The 25502-nt window shown below is 37.0% G+C and overlaps 1 protein-coding gene across 2 annotated transcripts in view; it reads left to right on the forward strand.

Moving 5' to 3' along the window:
- LOC111149144 (replication factor C subunit 1) overlaps positions 1-25502 on the forward strand; it is a 76470-nt gene that overhangs the window by 15570 nt on the left and 35398 nt on the right. For both annotated transcript variants that reach the window (XM_022506089.1, XM_022506090.1), the window contains exons 2-4: positions 473-601; positions 7928-8003; positions 9606-9728. In XM_022506089.1, coding sequence (XP_022361797.1) covers positions 473-601; positions 7928-8003; positions 9606-9728 — 328 coding nt within the window. The remainder of the gene's footprint in view (positions 1-472; positions 602-7927; positions 8004-9605; positions 9729-25502) is intronic.

A 25502-nucleotide genomic window follows, 5' to 3' on the forward strand; every position in this document is an offset into this window, starting at 1 on the left:
AACATTTGTCTTCTCCCACACTCTGCCTGGAGTGCCCAGAGCATTTGCATGTGAGATGCGTGCTCTAATGTACCTTTAAAAGGCGTTTTCCATACGCTAAGAGGCACCTAGAAGATGGGTTTCTTCTCCACTCCCTGTTTGTTTAGGACTCTGAGCATTTATTTCTTGTTACTTGCCTCTTTAGTAATTGTGTTGTTGTAAGAAAAATGTCACTTGCTTATTTTTGTCCTGTTTTTGGCCAAATTCCGAGAATTAATAATATTTTTCATTAGGCAAATTATTTTTAACTCAGGTAATTTTTATCAGTTAACTTTTGCATGTGAAATGAATGCTGTTGCACATGTGGAACTATCTGATTATGAAGAAATTATTGAAAGCAAACCAGTGTGTATGTAGAGCTGTCCCTTTTTGTAGTTGAAATTCACATTTTGTGCAGTTAATGTTTATTTACACATGTTCTTTCTGCTTTTAGGATATTCGGAAATTCTTTGGGGTTATACCAAGTGGAAAGAAACCTGTAACTGAAACAGTAAAGAAGAATGAGAAAACAAAGTCTGCTGAAGAAACTTTAAAAGCAAAGAAGGGAATAAAGGAAATCAAGGTCAGTTTTCTAAATACAATATTGAATTGTATAAAAAGTGAAATTCAGTTCTTAGACTTGATATGTTGGGAGCCTGAGGTAAATACAGATTTCAACTCACCTTGCAGAGGAAGAAGAAAAGTGTATTTCTAATTAATATAGCTGACTGTATTCTTCGCTTGTTTTTCTGAAGTAGAGATGGAACCTTTTTTAGTTGTTGAAACTACGTTTTTTGAGCAGTTTGTTCTTAGAGATGTGGGTCTCAAATGAAAGGTGTTAGACTTCTGGTAAAGGAAGGTTTTGAAGGAAAGCTTTATTCTTTTCTCTGTCTTCTTTGGGCCTCAGAGAAGTTAAGATACGATGTCACTATAGAAAGCAGACAATGGCTACAGTAGTGTGTCTGAGTTAATATTATTCCACTTCGTGTAAAATGTAAGAATTTGTAACTCTACAGATTTGTTTATCATCACTTCATCTTTTATATTTTAGTTGTCATATGTATTATAGCTATATTTGTTAGTACTGCACATTCAGTGTAATAATTTTTGCTCCAAACAGACATATTTTAAAGAAATTAAAAGGAAAAAATTGATCTTTTATGTTTACCCACATATTTGCTATTTCTGGTGCTTTTCATTTCTTATTGAAGATAAGAATTTCTGAATCTCTATGTCATATCATTGTTTTTAAACCTGAAGAATTTTCTTTATCATTTCTTGTAGCATAGATCTTTTGGTAACAAATTTTGTAAGTTTTTGTTTATTTAATAATATATTTTTTATTCATTCTTGGGGGATATTTTTGCTGGTTATAGAATTTTGGATTGGCACTTCCCCCCCCCCCCAGCACGTTAAAGATGTTCCATTGTCTTTTGGTCTCTTTTTTTTGGGAGAGATATTAGCAGTCATATTGTTTTCTTTTGTACATTATGTATTGTTTTCCTTATACTGCCTTTAGGAAATTTATCTTTGGTTTTTAATTTTGACTGTGGTATGCCTGGGTGTGTTTTTTCTTGTGTGTATTCTGTTTATGGCTTCTGAGCTTCTTGAATCTATAAATTTATAAATCTCACCAAATTTGGGAACTCTTTGCCATTATTTCTTCAAATAATTTCTGCCTCATTCTCTTTCTCCTTTTCTGGGATTTTTTTTTGATTCTAGCCATTCTGACAGGTATAATGTGATATCTCATTGTGGTTTTGATTTGCCCTAATGATTAGTGATGTTGAGCATCTTTTCATGTGTCCATCTGAAGATCATTTTTAGGTTCTTTGCCCATTTTTAATCAGATTATTTTGGGGTTTTTTGGTGTTGAGTTGTAGAAGTTCTTTATATACATTGGATATTAACCCTTTATTGGATATATCATCTGCAAATATCTTCTCCCACTCAGTAGGTCGCCTCTTCACTTTGATGGTTTCCTTTACTGTGCAAAAGCTTTTTATTTTGGTGTAGTCTCAGTAATTTTGTTTTTGCTTTTCTTTCCCTCGCTAAAGGAGGTATCAAGAAAAAGTTTGCTAAAAGTCAGGGAGCCTGATGCGGAGCTCGATCCCAGGACCCCAGGATCCTGCTCCGAGCCGAAGGCAGATGCTTAACTGACTGAGCTACCCAGGTCCCCTGAGTTTTCAGGGTTTTCTATGAATAGTATGTCATTTGCAAAGAGTGACTATTTCTTGACTGATTTGGATGTCTTTTATTTCTTTTTCTTGACTGGTTGCTATGACTAGGACTTCCAGTACTAGTACATATATTTTTAAATTTCTTCTTTGATTTCATCATCGACCCGTCAGTTGTTTAGTAGCATGTTGTTTAAAGTCCATGTGTTTGTGTTTTTTTTCCCCCCATTTTTTTTCTTGTAGTTGATTTCTAGTTTTATACCATCGCGGTTGGAAAAGATGCTTGATACGAGTTTAGTTTTCTTAAGTTTATTGAAACTTATTTTGAGGCTTACTATGTTATCTATCTTGGATAAAGTTCAACATGCGCTTGGAAAGAATATGTATCTTGTTGTTTTTGGATGGAATGTTCTGTATATATTTGTTAAGTCCATCTGGTCTGTTTCTTTATTGATTTTCTTCTTGGATAACTATCCATTGATGGAACTGGGGTGTTAAAGTTCTGTACTATTTTTGTATTACTGTCAGTTTCTTCCTTTACATCTCTTAATCTTTGTGTTGTGTATTTAGGTGCTTCAGCGTTGGATGCGTAAATATTTATAATTGTTACATCGTCTTGTTGGATTGATCCCTTTATTGTTATGTAATGCCATTTTTTGTTTCTTGTTGCAGTCTTTGTTTTAAAGTCTATTTTGTCTGATGTAAGTATTGCTACCCTGGATTTTTTTTTTTTTTTTTTTAGTTTCCATCTCTTCATTTTCAGTTTGTATGTGTCTGATGTGAGTCTCTTGTGGGTAGCATATAGACGGGTCTTGTTTTTTATCCACTCTATCATTCCCTGTCTTTTTTTTTTTTTTTTTAAATCCCTTGTCTTTTGATTAGAGAATGAGGCTATTTACATTTAGAGTAAATAGGTATGTACTTTTTTTGTTAATTGATTTCTGGTTGTTTTTGTAGTTCTCTATTCCTTTCTTCTCTTGCTCTCTTTTCTTGTGACTGGTAAGTTTCTTCAGTGTTGTGCTTTTCTTTATTTTTTGTGTATCTGTTATGGTTTTTGGCTTGTGGTTATCGTTAGGTTCCTGTATAACATTCAAGTATATGATAATCTATATTAAATTGATGATCAGATTGAACACATTCTAAGAGAAGTTCATTTTTACTCCCCTCTGTCTGCCTTTTATCTATATGTTGTTAGGTTTTTACATCTTTTTATTATGTGAGTCCCCTTAACTTTTTTTTTTTTTAAGATTTTATTTATTTATTTGTCAGCACAAGCAGGGGGAACAGCAGGAAGAGCAGGCAGAGGGAGAAGCAGGCTCCCCATTGAGCAGAGCCTGATGTGGGACTTGATCCTGGGACCCTGGGATCATGACCTGAGCTTGAAGGCAGATCCTTAAAACTGAGCTACCCAGGCATCCCTGACTTAACTAACTTTTTAAAATATAGTTGGTTTTACTACTTTTGTCATTTAACCTTTTTAATAGCTTTGTAAGTAATTGCTCTACTACCTATACTGTGCTTGCTTTTAATGAAATTTTTTTCTTTTCATAATTTTCTCCTAATTGCAGCCTTTTTTATCCACTTAAAGAAGCTCTTTAACATTTCTTGTAAGGCTGGTTTAGTGGTGATGAAATACTTTAATTTTTGTTTATCTGGGAAGCTCTTTATCTCTCCGATTCTGAATGATAATCTTGATGGGTAGAGTATTCTTATTTGTAGCTTTTTTCCTTTCAGCACTTTGAATATATCATGCCTCTCCCTTCTGGTGTGCATAATAGTTTCTGCTGAAAAATCATCTGATTGCCTTATGGAGTTTCCCTTGTAGGTAATTATTAGCTTCTCTCTTGCTGCTTTTAAAATTCTTTATCTTTGATCTTTGACATTTTGCTTATTACTGTTATGGTATGGAGCTCCTTCGGTTCATTTTGTTTGGAACTCTCTGTGCTTCCTGAATCTGGATATCCATTTTCTTCTCCAGGTGAGGGAAATTTTCAGCAGATATTTCCTCAATAACTTTTCTGTCCGTTTGTCTCTCTCTCAGCTTCTTCTGAGACCCCTATAATGCAAATCTTTGCTTTGTTTGCATGTTTTCCAAGAGATCCTTTCTGTTCTCATTTTTTTAAAAAAATTCTTTTTTCTTTTCACTCCATGGCTTGGGTGCTTACCGTTAGTCTGTCTTCCAGATTGCTGATCTGTTCTGCATTCTTTAATCTTCTGTTATTGTCTCTAGTGTGTTTTTCATTTCATTTACTGTATTCTTCAGTGCCAGTCTGTTCTAATATTTTCTATCTCTTTGTTGAAGTTCTCACTGAACTCATCCACTCTTTTCTTCAGTTGGTGAACATCTCTGTGATCATTAATTTTTTTTTTTTTTTTAAGTTTGAAATGTTTGGCAGGTAGCTTGGTTATCTCTGTTGCATTTAGTTTTTTTCCCTGAGGTTTTGTCTTGTTCTTTCATTTGAAGCATATTCCTCTGTCTTCTCATTTTGCTTGACTTTCTGTGCTTGTTTCTGTGAGTTAGGTGCAACAGATATTTCTCCTAAACTTGAAGGAATGATCGTGTGTATGGTCATCCCATGTGTAGCTGCATATGCCTGGTAACTTTGGCTGGTTGGCTGAAGTTGTAGCTGGTGGTTTTGAGGCATTTTGTGCTGGAGTGCCCTGGTGGAATGGCCTGAGCTGTAGTGGATGTGGATTGGGGTGGTCCTAGGGCTCTCTGCATAGAGGGTGCCCTGGAAGACTGCCGAAATGAAGTAGATGCAAGCTGAGTGGTCCCCGGGGGTCTTTGGGCACAGGGTGCCCTGGTAGGACAGTTGAATCTGAAGTGGCATGGCCCAGGGCAGTCTCAGGGTTCTCTGTGCTGAGCACAGCTGACGCTGAAGTGTATGCAAGTTGAGGTGTGCTGGGGTGCTCTGTGCAGGGGTGCCCTGGTCAGTTGTCTGGATCCAAAGCAGGAATGGACTGGGTGGTCTCTAGGCACTGCACGTAGTGGGTACCTTGGTGAGTCATCTGGAGCCAAATTGGGCATGTTCTTGAGGAACTCTGCAGTGGGGTTGGCCTGGCAAGTTGTCTGGAGCCAAAGTGGTGTTTTGGGGTGCCTTGTGCCTGTGTCACAATGGCAAGACAGCTAGCACTGTGTGGGGATGGAGAACTGATCAGGGATGCAGCAGTATGTGTTGTGCTAGGGTCACATGGGTGAGGTGTCTAGGGCTGGTGGGGGATTGTTGAGGTGATAGGCCAACAAGACCCTACTCCTGTCCAATCTGTCTGGGTGGAGGGAGAATGTAAATCTTGGCCCCTCCAACCTGGAGAGAGTTCCAGCAGCTCCCCCACCATTTGGTGGAGATGTGGGGCTGAATTTTTTATAATCTAGTTACCCTTTTAAACCATAGCCTTTTTTCTCTACCCCAGGAAGACGAGTCTGCTTATGGTTTCTCAGTACTATCCATGCCTAATGCAGTTCACAGTGATGGGTGGGGGTTCCTTTTGTTACCCTGTCTCTGTTTCTCTTGCCATTCTCCATGTGATCTCTCTATTTTTTGTTGTGCAGAGGCTGTTCCATCAGCCCTCAGTTCTTCAGGAGGAATTGCTCTATAAATAGGTATAGATTTGGTGTGTCCTGTGGAGGTGAGTTCATTGCCATCTTAGACCAGAAGTCCTAGGCTCTTTTTTTTTAAGCACACACATCAAAAACTTTTCCAGCTTTCATCATAACCCAGTTCCAAAGCCATTCCCATATTTTAGGTATTTTTTACTGCACCACTCCATTTCATGGTAACAAAATCTGTATTAGGATTCTCCAAAGAAAGAGAATCTCGAAAGAGATTTATTTTAAAGAATTCATGAATGTGATTATGGGGGCTGACAGGTCCCTCCCTAGACCTACAGCTGGACAAGCTGGAGACTTAATGATAGCTGATGGTATAGTTTAAGTGTGAGTCTGAAGTCCTATGAACTAGGAGAGCCAGTAGTGTGATTACAGGCTCAAGCCTGCTTGCCAAGAGTAGTCGGCTTGAGACTCAGGAATAGTTGATGTCCTAGGTTGAAGGCAGGCAGGAAGGAGGAATTCTCTTACTTGGGAGAGGGTTAGTCTTTTGTTCTCTTCAGACCTTTAACTGATTGGATCAGGTTCACTCACATTATGGAGAGGAATCACCCTTTAATCAGTCTATTGATTTAAATGTTAGATTCATCCAAAAACACCTTCATAGAAATACTCAGAATAATGTTGATGTAATATCTGGGTACTTTGTGGCCCAGCAAGTTTACAGGTAAAACTAAGCATTACAGGTCACATTTCCTAGTTTTTTTGATGTGTGTTTTTTTGGATTTATGTTGTATAGTGTGAATTATATAGTGTAGGAAATTTGGATTCTATTACATTCTTCCAAAGAGTGTTAATTCTTTTGGTTTAGCAGGCAGTTAATTTGGCTGAACTCAAACTCTAAACTGTTGTCTCCTTTGTGATAGGCAGCAGATGAAATCTTTATTCAGTTTGTTTATCCTTAGCTGGGCACTGGGAGTTGTTACATTCATATGTAGTTCAGGAGACAGGCACAGATTTGGGCTAAGAAATAATTATATAGAGCTATATAAGTTTGAGCTGTACAGCATGATGGTTTGACCTACATCTGTTGTGAAGTGATGACCACAGTAGGTGTAGTTAACATCCATGATCTCAATATAGATAACAGTAAAAGGAAAAAAAAAATTCTCCTCTGGTGAGAACTTTTAGATCTACCCTCTTAACAAGTTTCCTACTTATCAAATAGCAGTGCTAACTATAGTCATTGTGTTGTATATTACATCCCTAGGACTTGTAACAAAGTTTATACCTTTTGACCACCTTACTCCAGTTATACTTCGCCTCACCCCCTGCTTTTGGTAACCATAAGTCTGATCTCTTTTTCTATGAGTTTGGTTATGTTTTTTGTTTTTTTTTTGAGTCCACATAATGGTGAGATCATCCATTGTTTGTCTTTCTCTGTCCGACTTATTTCACTTAGCATAATGCCTGCAAGGGTTCATCCATGTTGTTGCAAATGGTGGGATTTCCTCTTTTTTTTTTTTTTTTTAATGTGTACTTTATTCTTTATCCTTTCCTACTTTGATGGTCATTTAGGTTGTTTCCATGTCTTGGCTATTATAAATAATGCTTCTGTGAACATGGGGGATGTAGATATCTTTTTGAGTTAGTGTTTTTGTTTCCTTTGGATATATTTCCAGAAGTAGAATTGTTTGGTCATGTGGTAGTTTGGAGCACTGGGTGTGGTGCATAAACAATGAATTCTGGATTACTGAGAAAAAATTAAATTAAAAAAAAATTTTTTTTTTGGAGGAAACTCTGTACTGTTTTCCATAATGGCTGTACATTTTATAGTCCCACCAGCAGTCCAGAAGGGTTCCTCTTTCTTCATATCCATGCCAGCGTTTGTTACCTCTTTTCTTTTTGATGGAGGATCTGGCTTAGGGCATTAATGACTTTTGGGCTGTGTAATTCTTTGTTATGGAGGAATGTCTTATGCGTTGTAGGACTTTTAGAAACATCCCTGGTCTACCATCTACCCATTAGATGCCAGTAACATCCCAACCCCCCATAGCCGCCCCCGCCCCATTTATGACAAGCAAAAATGTCTCCTTGGGGCAAAATTACTGAGCTCAAGTCTAATGAGAAAAAAGCAGCTGAGTTATGTAGATGTTTTTGTGTTCTAATTATACTGTGATGTTTACAGGTAAATAGTTCTTGTAAAGAAGATGACTCTAAGCAGAAGCAACCAAACAAGAAAAAGAGGATCATCTATGATTCAGGTAATATTTCTCCTGAGGAGCTTTAAAGTTTTAAAATAATTTTATATCCCTCAGAGCAGTGTTTTCCAAACTGATGTTCTGAGACACAGAGCTCTCTCTGATGTTATAATAAGTCCTGTGAGGAGAGGGCTCTAAGTATAAAGTTAGAAACAGTTTTATTATACTGTGGAACTTATCAGAGTTGAAATGTGTTAATGTATTAAATATGTCTGTTTGGGGGGTATACAGTATATATAGCATGTCTTAGACTTACTTTGCATATGTCATATTTATTTTTTAAAATATTCATACTAACTTCTCTTGCAGCTGAACTTCTTAGAAACTGAATTTGAAAAAAAAAAGTGCTTTAGAATATTGCTTTAGAAACAAAGATCTAAAATTTAATTTTTGTGCTTTTAATCTGGACCTTTTTTGTTGCATTTAAAGTGGAACAAGCACCATATAAAATATTTGAGTATACTTTTAAGATGGGGAGTGTGTATTTTTACGCTTGCCTTTTATGATATATTAAAGTAACGCTAGAATTCAGAACGTTTTAGATTTTACTTTTGTGGAGTAGATCCATCTGGTGTGAATTCTTACAATTCAAAAGGTAACCTAAGGAAGCATTTGTAGATTGCTAGGATTTGACAGTGATAGCAAAGATTCTGACACTATCCTAAAAATACATAAGTGTTTATTGTAAGTCTTTTACTGTTGTATATTGTAAGGAATTTGAAATAAATACACATTCCCTGAAGTTTCTGTCATTTGGGAAACTGGAAATGTAATTGCTTGGTGCAGTTTAGGATAATATGAAGCAGGATTTATAAATGCATGGTTCAGAGAAAAAGGAAGGATACTGAAGTTTATGAAACTTCTATTTTTGTACTCCTTTGTCTTGGTTTGTATTTAAGTGTCTTGGGTAGTTAGGTTGTGGTAGACAGACCAGTGCTTCCAAAGATGTCCATACCCTAATTCCTAGAATCTGTGGATATGTTAGGTTACATGACAAAAGGGAAATTAAAGTTGTAGGTGGCATTAAGTTTGATAATCAGATGACCTTAAAGTAGGGAGATTATCCTGGATTATCTAGGGGTGGGCCCATTGTATTCACAAGGAATGGGGATGCAGGAGAAAGAGAGAGAGAGATTAACTATGGAAGAAAGTCAGAGAACCAGAGAGATGGCAGCATGAGAAGGATTTTGCCTGCTGTTGCTGGTTTTGAAGATGGAGGAAGGGAGCCCTAACTAGAGAATGTTAGCAATCATTCGAAACTGGAAAAGACAGGGACATAGATTTTTCCCAAGAGTATCTAGAAAAGAAACATAGCCCTGCTGACACTTTGATATTAGTCCAGTGAGACCCATGGGATTTTAAACCTCCAGAACTGTAAGATAATATGCTTATATTGTCTTAAGCCACTAAATTTGTGGCGATTTGTTCTGGCAACAGAAGTAAGACAAAGGCTTAACACAAGTAGAAGTAACCTGTGAGAATTCACAGTGAGAGTTTTGCCTCGAAATGGGCCTTGAGGAATTGGTTAACAATAATCACTTTAAAAACACACTGTATTTTACTGTTTCTTTTGAGGGTCTTGTTTGATTTTCTTTTCATGTACAGATTCAGAATCAGAGGAGACAGTGCAGGTAAAAAATGCCAAAAAGCAACCAGAAAAATTGCCATTGTCTTCTAAACCTGGTAAAATTCTACGCCAGGATCCTGTTACATACATTTCAGAAACAGGTAAGGTACTGAATATGTTTATTGTTTTAGAGAGCAGTAGTGTGTGTTATGTTTGTGAGCTTCTCGTTGGTGTCTGGATGTACTTCTTTCACTTTGAAATGAATTTCTGTTGCCTTTTTCCCTTTGTTGTTGTATATTAGAGGAGGCTGTAGTCATTATCTTGGGCATTTTCTGTGGGTTAAGGGCCATTGTAAAGACAATTACAGGAGAATTGGCCTTGGGATTTTTTAAAGTTTGTTTTTTTTTTTTTCTTTTTTAAGATTTATCTATTTATTTTAGAGAGAGAGAAAAAGAGAATGTGAGCATGTGAACATGAGTGGGGAATGGGGCAGAGGCAGAGGGGGAGAGAGCCTCCCCAAACAGACTCCCCACTGAGGGCATAGCCTGATGTGGGCCGGATTCCAGCACCTTGAGGTTATGATCCGGTCCGAAAGCAAGAGTCAGTCATCTGAGCCACCCAGGCACCCCTAGGTGTTCTCTATTGAAAAAGCTGAAGTTCTATCTTGAATCATAGATTAAAATGTTACTGGTGTGTTTTGTGTAAGTTTTTAAATCTTTCATTTTAGAGTCATAATAAACTAAACATATAACAGTTATTCATATTTGTGATTTATAAAATCTAGCACAGGGCCGTATGGGTGGCTCAGTCACTTAAGCGTCTGACTTTGGCTCAGGTCCTGATCTCAGGGTCCTGGGATTGAGCCCTGAGGTGGCTCTGCGCTCAGTGGGGAGTCTGCTTGTCCTTCTGCCCCTTCCCTTGCTCATGCTCTCTTTCTCTGTCTCAAATAAATAAATAAAATCCTTAAAAAGATATGTAATCTAGCAGAGATGGGACCTGAATTCCTTGTATTCTCTTGTGACACTGAAGATTTTAGCACTGCTTTTTAAAAGATAATTTTTTTTAAAGACTTTATTTATTTATTTGACAGAGATCACAAGTAGGCAGAGAGGCAAGCAGAGAGAGAGAGAGAGAGAGAGAGAGAGAGAGGAGGAAGCAAGCTCCCTGCTAAGCAGAGAGCCCGATGTGGGGCTCAATCCCAGGACCCTGGGATCATGACCTGAGCTGAAGGCAGAGGCTTTAACCCACTGAGCCACCCAGGCGCCCCTAAAAGATGATTGTTTTTGTACTGAAATTTGTTTGATCTGTTTTGAGTGGTCAGAAAGCAAAAGACATTTATAAATAATTGTACACTAATCTTAAAATGGTAAAATAGCATAAATGGTTGTTTCATAGACATTATTCATTTATGGTGAGGATCTCTGAAATGTCACCTAAAGAAAAAAACTCAGATGCATTCATTGTAAAGTCATTTTGAATCTGGCATTGTTAACTGCTAGAGGAGACCGGAACAGGAATGAAAGGGTAGATGTAGTAATCTTCAAATTCACAGAGCCTGTTGAGTTGGTTCCTGCATAGAAATGCTTGAAGGGGCCATGAAAGCATCTCGTAGGTTACCGATTTGTTTATATTGAAGAAAACCTCCAGAGCCATTATTTTTAGCACTCTGCTACTTCTGTATTGGTAGTGAAGTGAATACACCTGGTTTGAAGAGACAAGGTAAAAGCAGTGTATTTATTTTGGTATTCAGCAAACATTTATTGGGTATTTTTTTACATCCCAGATACTAGGAGCTGGGGATAAAAAAATGACCAGACTCCCAAGTACTGTAGGAGTTGCTTGAGGGAGTGAAAAGTAGTCAGGCAGAGTGCTTGAAGCTAAGAGTTGGCCTGGCACTTGAAGGATGAGCCGGTGATGGAGGGAAGAACGAGTCAGTTTGCGGGGATGGGATTATTTAAGGCACGGCAGCCAGCACAGGGGTTGGTATGTTCGTAGGACACAGAAGAGACTGCTTGCCCACATGATGAGGCGTGGTGGGAGGTAGGATGAAGGAAGGCCTTGAAGGCTAGGCTGATGAATTTAGCCTTAACATAGCAGGGAAAAGGGAACCATGAAAGTTTTTGAAGAGAGTTGTGGAATGATGAAAATAGTATTGAAGGGTGATAGCTAGATTGCTAGTGTTGAGGGTGGGATGGAGAATATAGAAATTGTAAAGAGGGAAGTTGAGGCATTTACTGGGAGTGAAGTGATGAGAGATGTAAAAAGTTTGCAATAGTAAGGGACTGATATAAATGTTTTTGGGAAATGAGTTACAAATTAGGTGTTTGGATGACCTATAGTGCTATTATTAGCATAGTTGGAAAATTGATGTCATTAGCATGTTTAAGGTTTTTTGTTGTTATTTGAAAAATTTTTTGAATATTTTTGTTTATTTTTTAAAAATGTTTTATTTATTTGCTAGAGAGAGACTGAGAGAGAGTGAACAAGCAGGGGGGTGGCAGGCAGAGGGAGAAGCAGACTCTCTGCTGAGCAAGGAGCCAGATGGGACCTCCAGTCCCAGGACCATGGGATCATGACCTGAGCTGAAGGCAGAGGCTTAACCCACTGAACCACCCAGATGTCCTTATTTTCTTTTAATTTTTAAGTAATCTGTACACCTGACATGGGGCTTGAACTCACAGCCTTGAGATCCAGAGTCTCCTGCTCTACCGACTGAGCCAGCCAGGTGCTCCTTGTTTTTTGTTTTTGTTTTTGTTTTCTCCAAGAAGAGCTTTATTGCAATATACAGTTCACCTCTAAGATTTTAGTATTATTGGAATTTGCAGTTACAGGTCAAAGTTTTCGGAGATACAAGTAACAATCAAACTTTACTTCCATGTATGGGCTGTTACTTGAGAGTGTGCAGGTACTTGTGGTGGATACATGGGTGGGTAAGTAGGGAGTGAAATAGGAGAGGAAGTCCTTGTGTTGTAGGAGGAACCTGAGCCTGGAAGGTGAGAAGCCCTGCCTGAGGTTCCATCCTTGGTTCCCATCTGACAGCTCTTCGAGTCTGCTTCACCTTCTACAAAGCAGCGACACTAATTGAATAGGTTTGTTGTGGAGACTTACTGGAATAATGCAGAGGAGAGGGCCAGACCCAGTGCCTGAAGCATATAAAAATAGGCAGTCCAGAGGAAAAAAAGCAAAACAGAAGAAGCCCACAGATGAGCTTTGTAGGTTCTCAGAGACATTTATTTGATAAAATTGTACAAATGATCAAAACCAAATGTAGGTGACATGAACATATTTTCTGTAAACTTTTCGGTTAGCTGAGATATTTCTTCATTATGGCAGAGGCAGACTGACTTTTTAACCTTTTTGTTCTATTGCTAAATATCTGCTCAGGCACATTGTGCAAATGCACTCTTCTATTAAGAGATCCCCCTATGAGATCTGGCCACCTTTGTGAAGTTTTGAATATGTGGGAGGGATACTAGGAACAGTATGGTGTGATAGGTTTGTTATGGAACTGAAGGTGGTGTGATCAAGCTTTGCAGTGACACCCTGGAAACGTCAAAGTTAGTGTGTAGACAGCCGTGGCCTTCAACTGTGGATCAGTTGGCTATCCTTATCTTGTGATTTTAGGTACACAGAAGGGTCAGACGATTTAAGCTCTGATCACAGATTTTCTTTAACATGGGATCATTTATTTCAGACCAGGTATTTTTGAATGTTATTTTCTGAAAAGATATCCAATACTTTATCTGCAATTTCTGTGAGCATTATCAATGTTTATGTCATTCTGCTGGTGGCACGTACATGGGAAAGTAACCATTGTCCCCCTTATTGTAGCTGAAAATCTTGGGGTGCAATGTATCTAATAGGATGTTCACTATTAATTACAATTTTCTGTTTTTTCTTACAATTAAGATATAGGGAAAAGCCAGTTCTTTTCTTGCCTGTATTTATGGCCTCATAGTTTTTTTATTCCTTGAAATCACAGGTGCATGGGAAGAAAAATAAGCTCTTTTCTTCCCTCTGTAAGGGAATGAACTGTTATAAAGCAGTCCATATCAGCAAATCAGATACATAAAGTGAATCAGATACATAGAGTTTTAAGAAAGGTGCAGCTTCTTGAAATTAATAAGCTGGAAAATCCTTGTCTTAAAAATGATTTAGTTTTTTTTTTTTTAATCTAAAACTAGTTTTTCAGTAGTGGGTCATGAATAAATATTCACATTATAAATGTAAATATTTATATTATTAGTATCAGGTTAAACACCGTATTTGTGGTAATAATAATTTAAAAATAAAAATTCTAACCTGAAATTGCATTGTTAATTGGGAGATTGGAGCTTCTTGTGGAAAAGGATTATATGACAATGATTCAGTTTTAAAAACCTGTTAATAATGAAAAAAACAGGGGCACCTGGTTGGCTTAGTTGGTTAAACATCTGCCTTTGGCTCAGGTCATGATTTAGGGTCCCGGGCAGCTCCACTTTGGGCTCTCCCCCCGCCCCCCGCCCTGTCCTGGCTCATGCTCTCTCTCACAAATAAATGAAATCTTAAAAAAAAAAAAATAACAAAAGAAACACCATATTTTATTTTTTATGAATCAATTTTTGTTTGGTATTTTTCTTGCAGTATAGTATTTGTAGTGTTTAAGAACATGAACTCTTAATTCAGTCTGGCTGGGTCAACCTTGATTTATCTTCCCCATGTCTTAGTTTCCTCAGTTGTGAAATGGGTTTATTATTAGTACCTACATCAGAGGACTTTGTGATGATCAAATGAGATAATCCTTGAAAAGCATTTAAAACAGGGTCAGGCATATAATAAAGGCTAAATAAATATTAACTGTTAGGTTTACATTTCAGTTTTGTTGTATCCCTACATCTGCCTTTAAAGAGTATGGTGAAGACATTTGGTTTTTGCTTAAGTACTTAGGACTTTCTGTTGATCATGTAACTGTGCTTCAGAAATTGAGAAACTGAATTTGACCCACTGATGTTGCAGATGTGCACTGTCCAATACGGCAGCTTTTAATTACTTGTGGCTTTTGAGCACTCGAAAGGTGACAAGCCCACACTGATAGTGTAAAGGACAAATTTCAGAGGATTAGTATGAAAAAGAAGTAAATTATCTTATTATTTTTTAGTATTGATGATATGTTGAAATGGTAATAGTTTGAATATATTGGGTTGAATAAAATATATTGTTAAAATTAATTTTGCTTCTTTTTTACTTTTTTAATATATGGCTATGAGAAAATTTAAAACTCTCTATGTAGCTCACGTTTTTTTCTGGTTGCACAAGATTTTATAAACAAGAAAAATTTAGGAAATAACCTTATTTTGGAAAATAACCTACTTCATTCAAGTGCGTTTGTTTATATTATTATATACTTCTTTAGGCTATATTATACAGATCTTTAGGCTTATTGTTTAGCTCTGTGATTTATTTTTCATTATCACTTTTATTAAATCTCTTCTATTGATTTTTAAAGTACTTTGATTACATTAATCTCCCAAATTTAAGGAAAGGAAAAAAATGGCTTGTAAACATCATCATAGCTAACCACTGACTCTAGTAAAATGTTCTTGTAGGTTGGTAAAAACCCAAATACTTGTTGTACTGGGTAAATATATTTACTTTTAGCTGTTTAATGAAGTGAGAGACCTTGAGTTTTGTTTGGCAAAGATGACCTTTTATTAGGCAGTTTCATCAGGGGCTGGTGTTTGGTTGAGAATGATGGGGGTTTTCCCCTGTCTTAAAAGTTGTTTATGGCTGGTAATTTTAATTGAGCACATAATTCCAGAGACAGTGCTCTTGAGGTTATAATTGTTTTCGGGGTGTTAAATTGGAAAAAATTGGGAATGTGGTGTTCTCCAGTTTATGTAATGTTAGCGACCTGTGACTTGGGAAAAAAGTAGGAGAAGTATTGCTGAGGATGTGTGTGTAATATTCTCTTTCACTGATTTTTAGAGGCATATGGTTTTGCTTACCAGACGAATGGGGAAAGCTTATGTGTAGTAGAGAGAATGTTTCTTAGATGTTTTCAGGGAAACTAGAGTGATTAAGCCTGAAAATTTCTTTGAAGTGAGAGGAAACTAAGAACTATGTATTACATTTCTTTGATTATACTTGTTCAAAAATTAATATTGATTTCTGTACTAAGACTCTATAAAAGAAACTAAATTTATCATTTTGGGGGATGAGAATTTAGATTTATATTATATTATTATTATATAATAATATTATTTTAACTTACCTAAATAACACATTTAACACTAAAAGTAACACATTAACACTGAAAGTAAGACATCCTCGCTGAAAACGAAGTAAACAATTCAGATGAAAATTTTTTATTCCCTCATCGATCCCTTTTGCCTTAGGTAGTCTATATAAATAAATATATATATACACACATACACACAAACACACACATTTTATTTATTTGAGTGGCATTTTATTATAAAATTTCTGTAGCTTGCTTTTTCATAATTCAATGTCTTTGACTTCCTCTTTCCCTCCTTCCTTTCCCTCCTTTCTTTGTCTCTCTCCTTGCTCTTCCTCAGCTTCTGCCTCTTTGCTTCAATACAGAAAGATTCCTGTCTCATTCTTTTAAACTTCTATATGGAATCTAATAGTATGCATCCATTTTTTTCATGTTCTTATTTTGGATGTTGGATTATTGATATGTTCACATACCTGTTTATGTTTCATTGCAATATGATACATTTAACAATAAATGGGCAATTCACAATGAAGAATCTGATCACTTAAAAGAGAATGGTATTTCTTGAGGTTCATTTTAAGATGTATTTTACCTATCTATATTTTGAAGAATAGATAGGGCTTTCAGTTTCTGCTCCTGGGCACAGTGCTCATATGAAAGTTCCACCTGCACCTCTACCAGCAGCATTTGTATTTTCTCTTTGACTGTTACTATGTTATGGATCAAAGTGCCACTAATATTTTTTTTGAACATGCTACTATTAAGTCAGGTCTTACCCAGTTTTCAGGTCCAGAAAAGGGAGACTTTACACATACCTTTACTAATTTTTTCCTGAAAGAAACTCTTATATCTTTTTTTTTTTAATTTAAAAAGTTATTTATTTTAGAAAGAGAGAACGCGCACATGCCCATGTGGTTGGTGGAGGGACGGAGGGAGAGGGAGCCAGAATCCCAAGCAGACTGTATGCCGAGTGTGGAGCCTGATGCTGGGCTCAGTCTCACGACCCTGAGACGTAACCTGAGCCAAAATCAAGAGTTTGACGCTTAACTGACTTAGCCACCCAGGTGCCCTGAGCTCTTGTATATTTATTTTGTTAGATTCCAGGCTTTGTATCCTGATCCAGTCATTTATTTAACAATACTAAATCCTCGATTATTTATTCAGTAAACATCATGTATACACTCTATGTACACGATAGTGTACTGAATAATCTATGAAATAGATAAAAGAATAAAGCATAGTCTTGTCTTTAAGGGCTTAGAGTTCATTGGGAGATAAGTCTTTTATATAAAAATCATATAAGAAAAATTAACAGTGGTAAAATATTTTCTAAGGATATTGAGGCATGGGAGATGTAACTTTTATTTTGGAGGTTCAGGAAACATTTCCTGGTGGAGAGAGAAGTTTGAGATAAGTGTGAAAGGTTTGGAAGAATTTAACATGGAGATTTAGGTACTATGTGTACTAGAAAAAGAGAATAATGTGGGAGCTTGGAAATCAATAGCACTGTTTCATATGCATTATTCTTTTACTTTCTAACCTACTAAGAAAATCTATTTTAAAAATTCAACTTATAAACTTTTACAGATTTACATGATTAATACTACCTAGTTTGGTAGCTCATATACATATATATAATGAAGAAACATTTTTAAAAGATTTATTCATTTTAGAGAGAGAACACATGAGGCAGGGGGAGGAGTAGAGGGAGAGGGAGAATCTCAAGTAGACACCACACTGAGCACGGAGCCCGATTTGGGGTTCAGTTTCCCAACCCTGAGATCATAATCTGAGCTGAAACCAAGAGTTGGATGCTTAACTGACTGAGCCCCCAGGTACCCCATAGCTCATATTTTCTTAATTATGGGATCTTCTACATAGGAGTCTCTTACTTTATTTGAAACACCTGTGTCCAGAGTAAAAGGCAGGGAGAATTATACCATAACGATAGAATAAATTTCATCTTGTATATGACTATATTAGAGATGACTTACTTATAGAAAGCTTGAGGAAACAATTTTCAGTCTAAAGTTGCACAAAGTTTAACTGTGCAGTTGTCTTTGGATGTTCCTCATGTACTTGTTTTTTCATACCATCTGATTTCATACTTCGACAAATTTGATAAACATATTTTTGTATTCCTTTCATAAGCATTGGTAAAATAATTTAGTATTAGGAGGTAAATAAACCTTTTCCAAAATTGACATGATCTAGTATCAGCACCTTGGATATAGCTTTTCTGTTTCTCATGAATGGTGGTTCAGTTACTTAGGGATCTTAATAACCACCTGTATTTCTTCATCTTGCTGTAAATCAGTGCTTCTCAATCAAGGGTGACTTGCCTCTCATGGAACCTTTGGCAGTATCTGGAGACATTTGTGGTCATCACAGCTGGCGGGTGCTATGGCGTCTAGTTGGTAGAGGCTAGAGGTGCTGCGAAACATCGTATGGTGTGCAGGAGAGCTCCCTTCAGAAGCATTATTTGGCTCAAAATGGTCAGTAATGGAGACGTTGAAAAACCCCACCTTGCCTTACGAGAAAAGAATTTGGTGAATGTTTTGTTGAATTCCAGATAGCCCTTGTTCCTAGATTCGTTTCATCTGCGAGTGCTGTAACTTCTAGAATAAAGAAGCACTCGGGTCGGCATTGTGTATGCCTGGTGATCTCCATCTTCTGTTGAATATTCCTTTTGACCTGTTCTTGATGTTACTGCGCAGAATTGTCACCAAACCTCTCCTCTTCTATTGTTCTTGGTTGGGGAGTTGCCCCTTCTCTTTTCCGCAATGAGGATTCCATTTCTCATTTTAATCTTTAGGGGCTCCTTCATTGTATAGATGGTTCAGAGGTCACTGATACTGCTTTAGCAATTTTATTCACAGATTCACATTAACTGAAACATCTTTATGAGAGCTAGCTGCTTTCTTACCATCTTTTTGCCCAGTGGTTTGTTCTTCAGGCCTCTTTTCATGCATATTATGAGACCTGAAGATAATGGAGCACCAGAGTATCTGGAATGATGATTGAGGTTCTGAAGCATCTTTGGAAATGAACAGACTATTGTTTGTTCCTGTGACACATATTATACTTGTGAAACTATGAGAGACACAGGATTGTATTCCAGAATGCCAAGGAAATAGGATTGCATTAGGAGAATATAATTAAATACTAATAATATACAGGGGATTTATACTTGGCTTTAATACTGAGATAGTTTTGTTACCTCCTCTTCTGTGTGGGGAAGTGGAATGTGAACAAAGCTGGGAATTACACTGCCAAACCACTCCCTTTACTCTTCGGGCGAGTCAGGTTTCCTTCTGGTGCCTGTTTCATACCTAAGAATTGTAAGAAGCTGTGTGTGATGTACCTGTGTTCTACTGTCCAAGCCTCCCCCTGCCCCGCCTGCTTTTCTTTCTCTGTGAGAGCCAGTGGAGATAGAGGCAAGGAAAGTAGTGGTAAAATGTTCCACTTTCTCCTTCCCTGTTAATGGTTTCTTAGTAATTGAAGCCAGCTCTGGCTTTTCACGGACCTGTTCCTCCTGCTCTGGTGGGGCCTTGGCACCTGTGTGGTGGGGAACATCCCAGCACAAGCCGGTACTTTCTCTCTTATTTATCATTACTCACCTCACTAGGCCTCACAGATTATAAAATGGGTTTATTTAAAGATATTATGAGCTCTGTTTGATTCTAAGAGGATTTATTGGTACTGAGCCATGAGCTCTCTTAATTTCTTGATTAAAGATGAGCAGTCTCAGAGGTTTTTATTTAATCATACTGAAGCGCAGAATGTTAGATGCACCACATAAATGGTGTAAGGATGGTATGTTTAGTTTCTCTTCCATCTAGTTAATTAACAAATATTTAATGAAGACTTGGCATATGTATAAAACTATCTCTACTTCCAAAACCAAAATGACAGTTTGGGTTTTTGACCCAAGGATGTATTGAAAAGGAACTTGGTAGGAAAAGGCTCTAAAAACTCAGAGTCCCTTTTTAGTTTTTGACTAGTTGTTGCTAAATAAGTTATTTTTAATCTCTGTAACCAGATTTCTTTAGCATGATCTCCATTAATTTGGTTTCTGTGTGTTCCAAACCGAAGGAGAGAAAATCAGAATTCCAAATTCTCAGCAGGGTGAACTCCATAATTATATATTTTTTCCTTTTTGGCTTGTAAATAGATTTCTGTATGGACCTGCAGACTATTTTCTTTCTCTTTCATTTATTATCCTTTCTAAATAAATGAATGTATCTAACTCAGAGTGGCAAAGCAATCTTCTCTCCCAGGCAATTCCTCTGCTGTATGTTAAATAATGCTAGTTTACTGGTGATTGTTACCACATTTGAGGTTATGTTGTGTATAAATAAAAACAAATGGTGTTTTTATAAGGAGACACATATCCTGAAGAGAGATTCTGAGTGTTCAATTGCCCATGATTTTCAACTAGGTCTAAGAAATTGGACTTAGATCTATTTAGATCATTATTGTATTATAAGTTTCTGGGGGGAAGAGAACACAGTTTGCCTTTGGCTTCTGACAGTGCAGGAACAGATTTAGGCTCATTAAAAATAAGAACGAATGTTAAAAAAGAAAAACAGCCATAACTTTATCTGCAATGTTTCATGTCTACACACTGTGTATGATCGTAAAATATTTATTTTACATGAGGACGGTCACAGCAACACCTGTTAAATGACTGTCTTCTGCAAGCAGCTGATTGCATTGTTCTTTTTTTTTTTTTTTTTTAAGATTTTATTTATTTATTTGACAGACAGAGATCACAAGTAGGCAGGCAGGCAGAGAGGGGGTGGGGAAGCAGGCTCCCCGCTGAGCAGAGAGGCCGATGTGGGGCTCGATCCCAGGACACTGGGATCATGACCTGAGCTGAAGGCAGAGGCTTTAACCCACTGAGCCACCCAGGCGCCCTGATTGCATTGTTCTTATCTTTGGCCTCCTCAGCCTTCTTTTTCCACCATGTATTGGTATAGCCTTTGAAATATTAAGGGCAAAAGGAGTTTTAAGACAGCCAGTTCAGAAGTCATAGTACAAAGATAATAGGACTACTGCTTTCTTCAGGTTTTCTGGTTTTATAAGGCAAGATGACAGAATGCTTTCATATAGGTCTGCAACTTTATAGAACCCCATATTTTTCTCTATTCTCCTTAATGAAACCCTCTGTATTTATAAGAAATATCTCTGTGCTTAGGAGGATCACGAGTTTACTTTTTTGGTGTTAGTTTTCCCCGTAACTGTAAGCAATGTGGGGACATGCATAAATCATGGAGTACTAAATAAGTGTCAGATCAAGCAAGCCAGTCTTTCTTTTCTCTTTTCATAACTGTTTCACTTGAATTGCTCCTACTTTCCAAGGGGCCTGGAGAGCTATTTATTTTGCGGTTAGCAGAGAAGGGGCCTTGTATACAATTTTTAGCTGAGGACAGGATAAACATAGTTGAAATTTTATGCAGAACACTTCCATGTGGGTTTTTTTTTTTTTTTTTGAAAATTCATGTGTAATTCCATTTTTACTCAGAAATTATGAAAATGCTTAAAAATTATGTCTGTGTTTGGGTTATAGTACATCTTTGGATCTATAGCTTGAAGACATTGTTAAGTTTAAATTCATGTATTCTAAGCCAAACATTCAGAGAAAGGCTCCATTACCCTCCATTGTTATAAAGAGATCTCTAGTAGAGAAGGCTCATGAAAAAGAAGATTCCCTTTTAGGGGTGACATTTATACCTATAATGCTAAGACTAACCTAAAAGAACAAAATGATGGTTTTGTTTTGTTTTTTTTTTTTTGCCAGCTTAATGTTACTGTTCACATAATATTTTTGAACTTTGAAATTTGGGATTAATTTTTAATGACTGCATGGATCCATTGTATGGTTAGGGCACAATTTATATAGCTCTTCCCCAGTTTTGATTGTTTCTGTTGCTTACATTTTTCATGTTTCTAATAGTGTGATAAATGTGTTTGTATACAAATATTTGTGAGTACCTCCAAGATTATCTCCAAGAATTACTAGGCTAAAGGTTATGAACATCTTTAAGGCTCTATGTATATTTTGCCAAATTGCTTTCTGGAAATTCATACTAGTTTATGTTTTCATAATCAGTGTTTATATTAGAACAAATATCATATTCTCACCAATATGGAACATAATTTAAAAATCTATAAGACTATCCATAGACTCCCAAAATTATAGAAAGGAAAATCTTAAGAATTTGTCTGGTCGAACATTTTGCTGAGGAGGACAGTGAAGTCAAGGTAATTAAAATAGGGTGCCTGGTTGACATAGTTGGTGGCACATGTGACTCTCGATCCTCGGGGTTGTAAGTTTGAATCCTGTGGTAGGTGTAGAGATTACTTAAAAATAAAAGAAATCTTAAAATAAAAATGGTTGAAGTCAGGTTAGAATTTTAGTTTTCTGGAATTCTGGTTCAGTGTTTTCATTAGAGATTACTACTTTATTATTTATTGAATGTCTGTTAAAACATGGTCAGGTGCTATACTGGGCACTTTGCTTTTAAAAAATCTAATCTTCCCAATAACCCAAATGGTGAATGGCTTGAACTGTTTTAACTATTTATATGGACAAGGACCAAAGGAAGAAATGAGATCAGTCTTCAAATGGTCATTGTGAAAAAGGATGGATTAAGGAAAATAGGTGAAATTCACAGGGGAGTATTTTGGCTTAATACAAGGAAAACCTTTGAAATTTTTAGAGTACAGTAGTGCAGTCATTAAAGAAAGGGGAGATCATGTTGAATGACATTGCTATGTTTGTCAGGAATGTAGAAAATGGGGTCTGTGCATTGGATGAAAGAGGGAATTAGTTGATTAAAGATAATGCATTATAAAGAATATGTTAGAGTATACCTGGCGGGTAGTTTAATGCTTGATAATAATAACTATTAGTAGCAATTAGATAAAAAGATAGCATGAACTCTCTGAAGCTGGTGACCGGATAAGCAGAGATGCAGATAAACAATGAAAGAAGTAAACAGCCTCTGCCTTCTGCTCAGGTCATGATCTCAGGATCCTGGGATCGAGCCCTGCATCGGGCTCTCTGCTCAGCAGGGAGCCTGCTTCCCCCTCTCTCTCTCTGCCTGACTCTGCCTACTTGTGATCTCTCTGTCAAATAAATAAATAAATAAATAAATATCTTAAGGGGGAAAAAAAAGAAGTAAACAAAGGAAAGTGGGAAGAAGGAGAAAACTAAAGCTAAGCCTTCTCTGTTTCAGAAAGCCAGGGGGTCAGAGAGTTTCTAGGAGATGGTCAATTTATTCTAAAATATTAGATCAGGGTTAAAAAGAGAGAAGTGTAATATATAGATGAAAAAAATGAAAAAAATCACCCATTATCTATCCATTTAATTAAATTTAATTAAATTTAAATGTGAATTTAAAAGTATATCTATAAATAAATATAGGTAGATATAAATGTGTCATTAAACATCCTGTTATGGGACGCCTGGGTGGCTCAGAGTGTTGGGCCTCTGCTCAGGTCATGATCTCAGGGTCCTGGGATCGAGTCCCGCGTCGGGCTCTCTGCTCAGTGGGGAGCCTGCTTCCTCCTCCACCTCTCTCTGCCTGCTGCTCTGCCTACTTGTGATCTCTCTCTGTCCATGAATAAATAAAAATCTTTTTAAAAAAAAAATAAAATAAACATCCTGTTATATCACCTGTTTTTATCACATAGTAAACATATGAGGATGTCAGTAAATATGGATATATATTATGATTTTCTGTTTCATAGAATTCCATTGTGTGGTTGAACATACAATAGATACTTCAGTTACTTGTTTTCCCATTGTATAAATGCTATTCACTTACCTCTGCTTGGTGCCACTGTCAAAGTTGAGGCTATATTTTTTGCCTAAACCATATTAGTCACTTAATTTTCCCTTTGTTTTTTTCTTGTCCTCCTGTAGGCTGTTCTCTATACTTTTGAGTGAACAAATGCGGTGATAAGCATTTTGATACATACATCTTTGTGTGCTTATTCATTTATTTTGTTTTGTTTAAATTCTTAGAAGTGGAGTTGCTGTATGTAAGGTTTAAGTACATATTGCAAGATCTTCCCCTATAAGGATTTTTAAAAATTTACTGTCATTGCCTGTTATGTCTGTGGAGGTTCTGTTTCCTCCTTACCACTTGCCAACAGTCTTTTTAATGTGATAATCTTAGAATTGTTTGGTCTCACTAAATTTCATGTTAGCCTATCACCTGTAAAATATTTCTGAGATTGCTGGAGATTTGTTAAACTAGGGATTGCAAGTATCTGCAATACATTGTTCCCCTTTCTTAGCCTACACCAAATAGCAGTGATTGATCTTGTCTGAAGTTCCAGAGACAGATAAAATATTTTAGATAACAAGGAGGTTCTTGAGTAATTAGAGAAGAACTAACAGAAAAACAGTGACTGACTTGGTCCATTTATTTAGTTCTGGGGTTTTCTGTTATACTGTTTATAAGCATGGCTGAGTATAGTGGAAATGGAATGTTACTTCTCTTGGCATTTTTTAAGTGGGGGGGGCAAACTTACAGAGAACTCTCATTTTGCAGAGACAATGTAATTTTGTTTTTGTTTTTTTTTTAAAGATTTTATTTATTCACTTGTCAGAGAGAGAGAGAGCACACAAGCAGGTGGAGCAGCAGAGGGAGAGGGAGAAGCAGGCTCCCCACTGAGCAGAGAGCCCGATGCGGGACTCCATCCCAGGACCCTGAGACCATGACCCCAGCTGAAGGCAGATACCCAACTGACTGAGCCACCCAGGTGTCCCAGTAATTTTGTTCTTTTATCATTAAGATAATCCCTCCTGCCCAGAAATAGAGTTGTTGATGGGATGCCCAGGTGGCTCATTTGGTTAAGTGGCTGCCTTCAGCTCAGGTCATGATCCCAGGGTCCTGGGAGTGAGTCCCACATCAGGCTCTCTGCTCTGTGGGGAGCTTGGTTTTCACTCTTCCACTCCCCCTGCTTATGTTCTCTCTCTCTCTCTCTGGCAAATAAACAAATAAAATCTTAAAATAAAGAAAAAAGAAAAGAAAATAGAGTTGTTGAACTTAAACCACGTGAAAATTGTAAAATTTAATAAGCTCTCAGATAAGATTAGGAGTCTTATCTTATATACACTGGGATATGTTTTTAATTTTGCACTTACTGCCTAAGGAGATGTATTGGTTATCTATACTTAGCAGGTTCCGGTTTTGTGTTTGTTTTGTTTTGTTTTTCATTCTAGCCAGGATATCAGCAGTGTTGATCTTGTTTTGAATCTTCTTCTAGGGTACTTTGCATAATGTGTTTTTGACTACTAAGTAGAACCTAGTTTGTTGGTGAATGCTACTGGTTCATTATGCTACAGCTTAACTGAGTCTAGGGGTTTAAAATAAACCAGCCGTAAATTAAAAATATTATTTGGGTTTCTGTAAGATAATAATTCATTATGTTGGGGCGCCTGGGTGGCTCAGTGGGTTAAAGCCTCTGCCTTCAGCTCAGGTCATGATTCCTTTGTCCTGGGATCGAGCCCCGCATCGGGCTCTCTGCTCAGCAGGGAGCCTGCTTCCTCCTCTCTCTCTGCCTGCCTCTCTGCCTACTTGTGATCTCTGTCTGTCAAATAAATAAATAAGATCTTTATAAAAAAAAATAATAATTCATTATGTTATCTTACAGAAAAGGAAAAGAGTTTCAGATTATATTCTTAATGGTTATTAGGATT

The sequence above is a fragment of the Enhydra lutris genome, unplaced genomic scaffold (genome assembly GCF_002288905.1).
Source record: "Enhydra lutris kenyoni isolate GAN:26980312 unplaced genomic scaffold, ASM228890v2 scaffoldscaffold21, whole genome shotgun sequence".
In the NCBI taxonomy this organism is placed as follows: domain Eukaryota; kingdom Metazoa; phylum Chordata; class Mammalia; order Carnivora; family Mustelidae; genus Enhydra; species Enhydra lutris.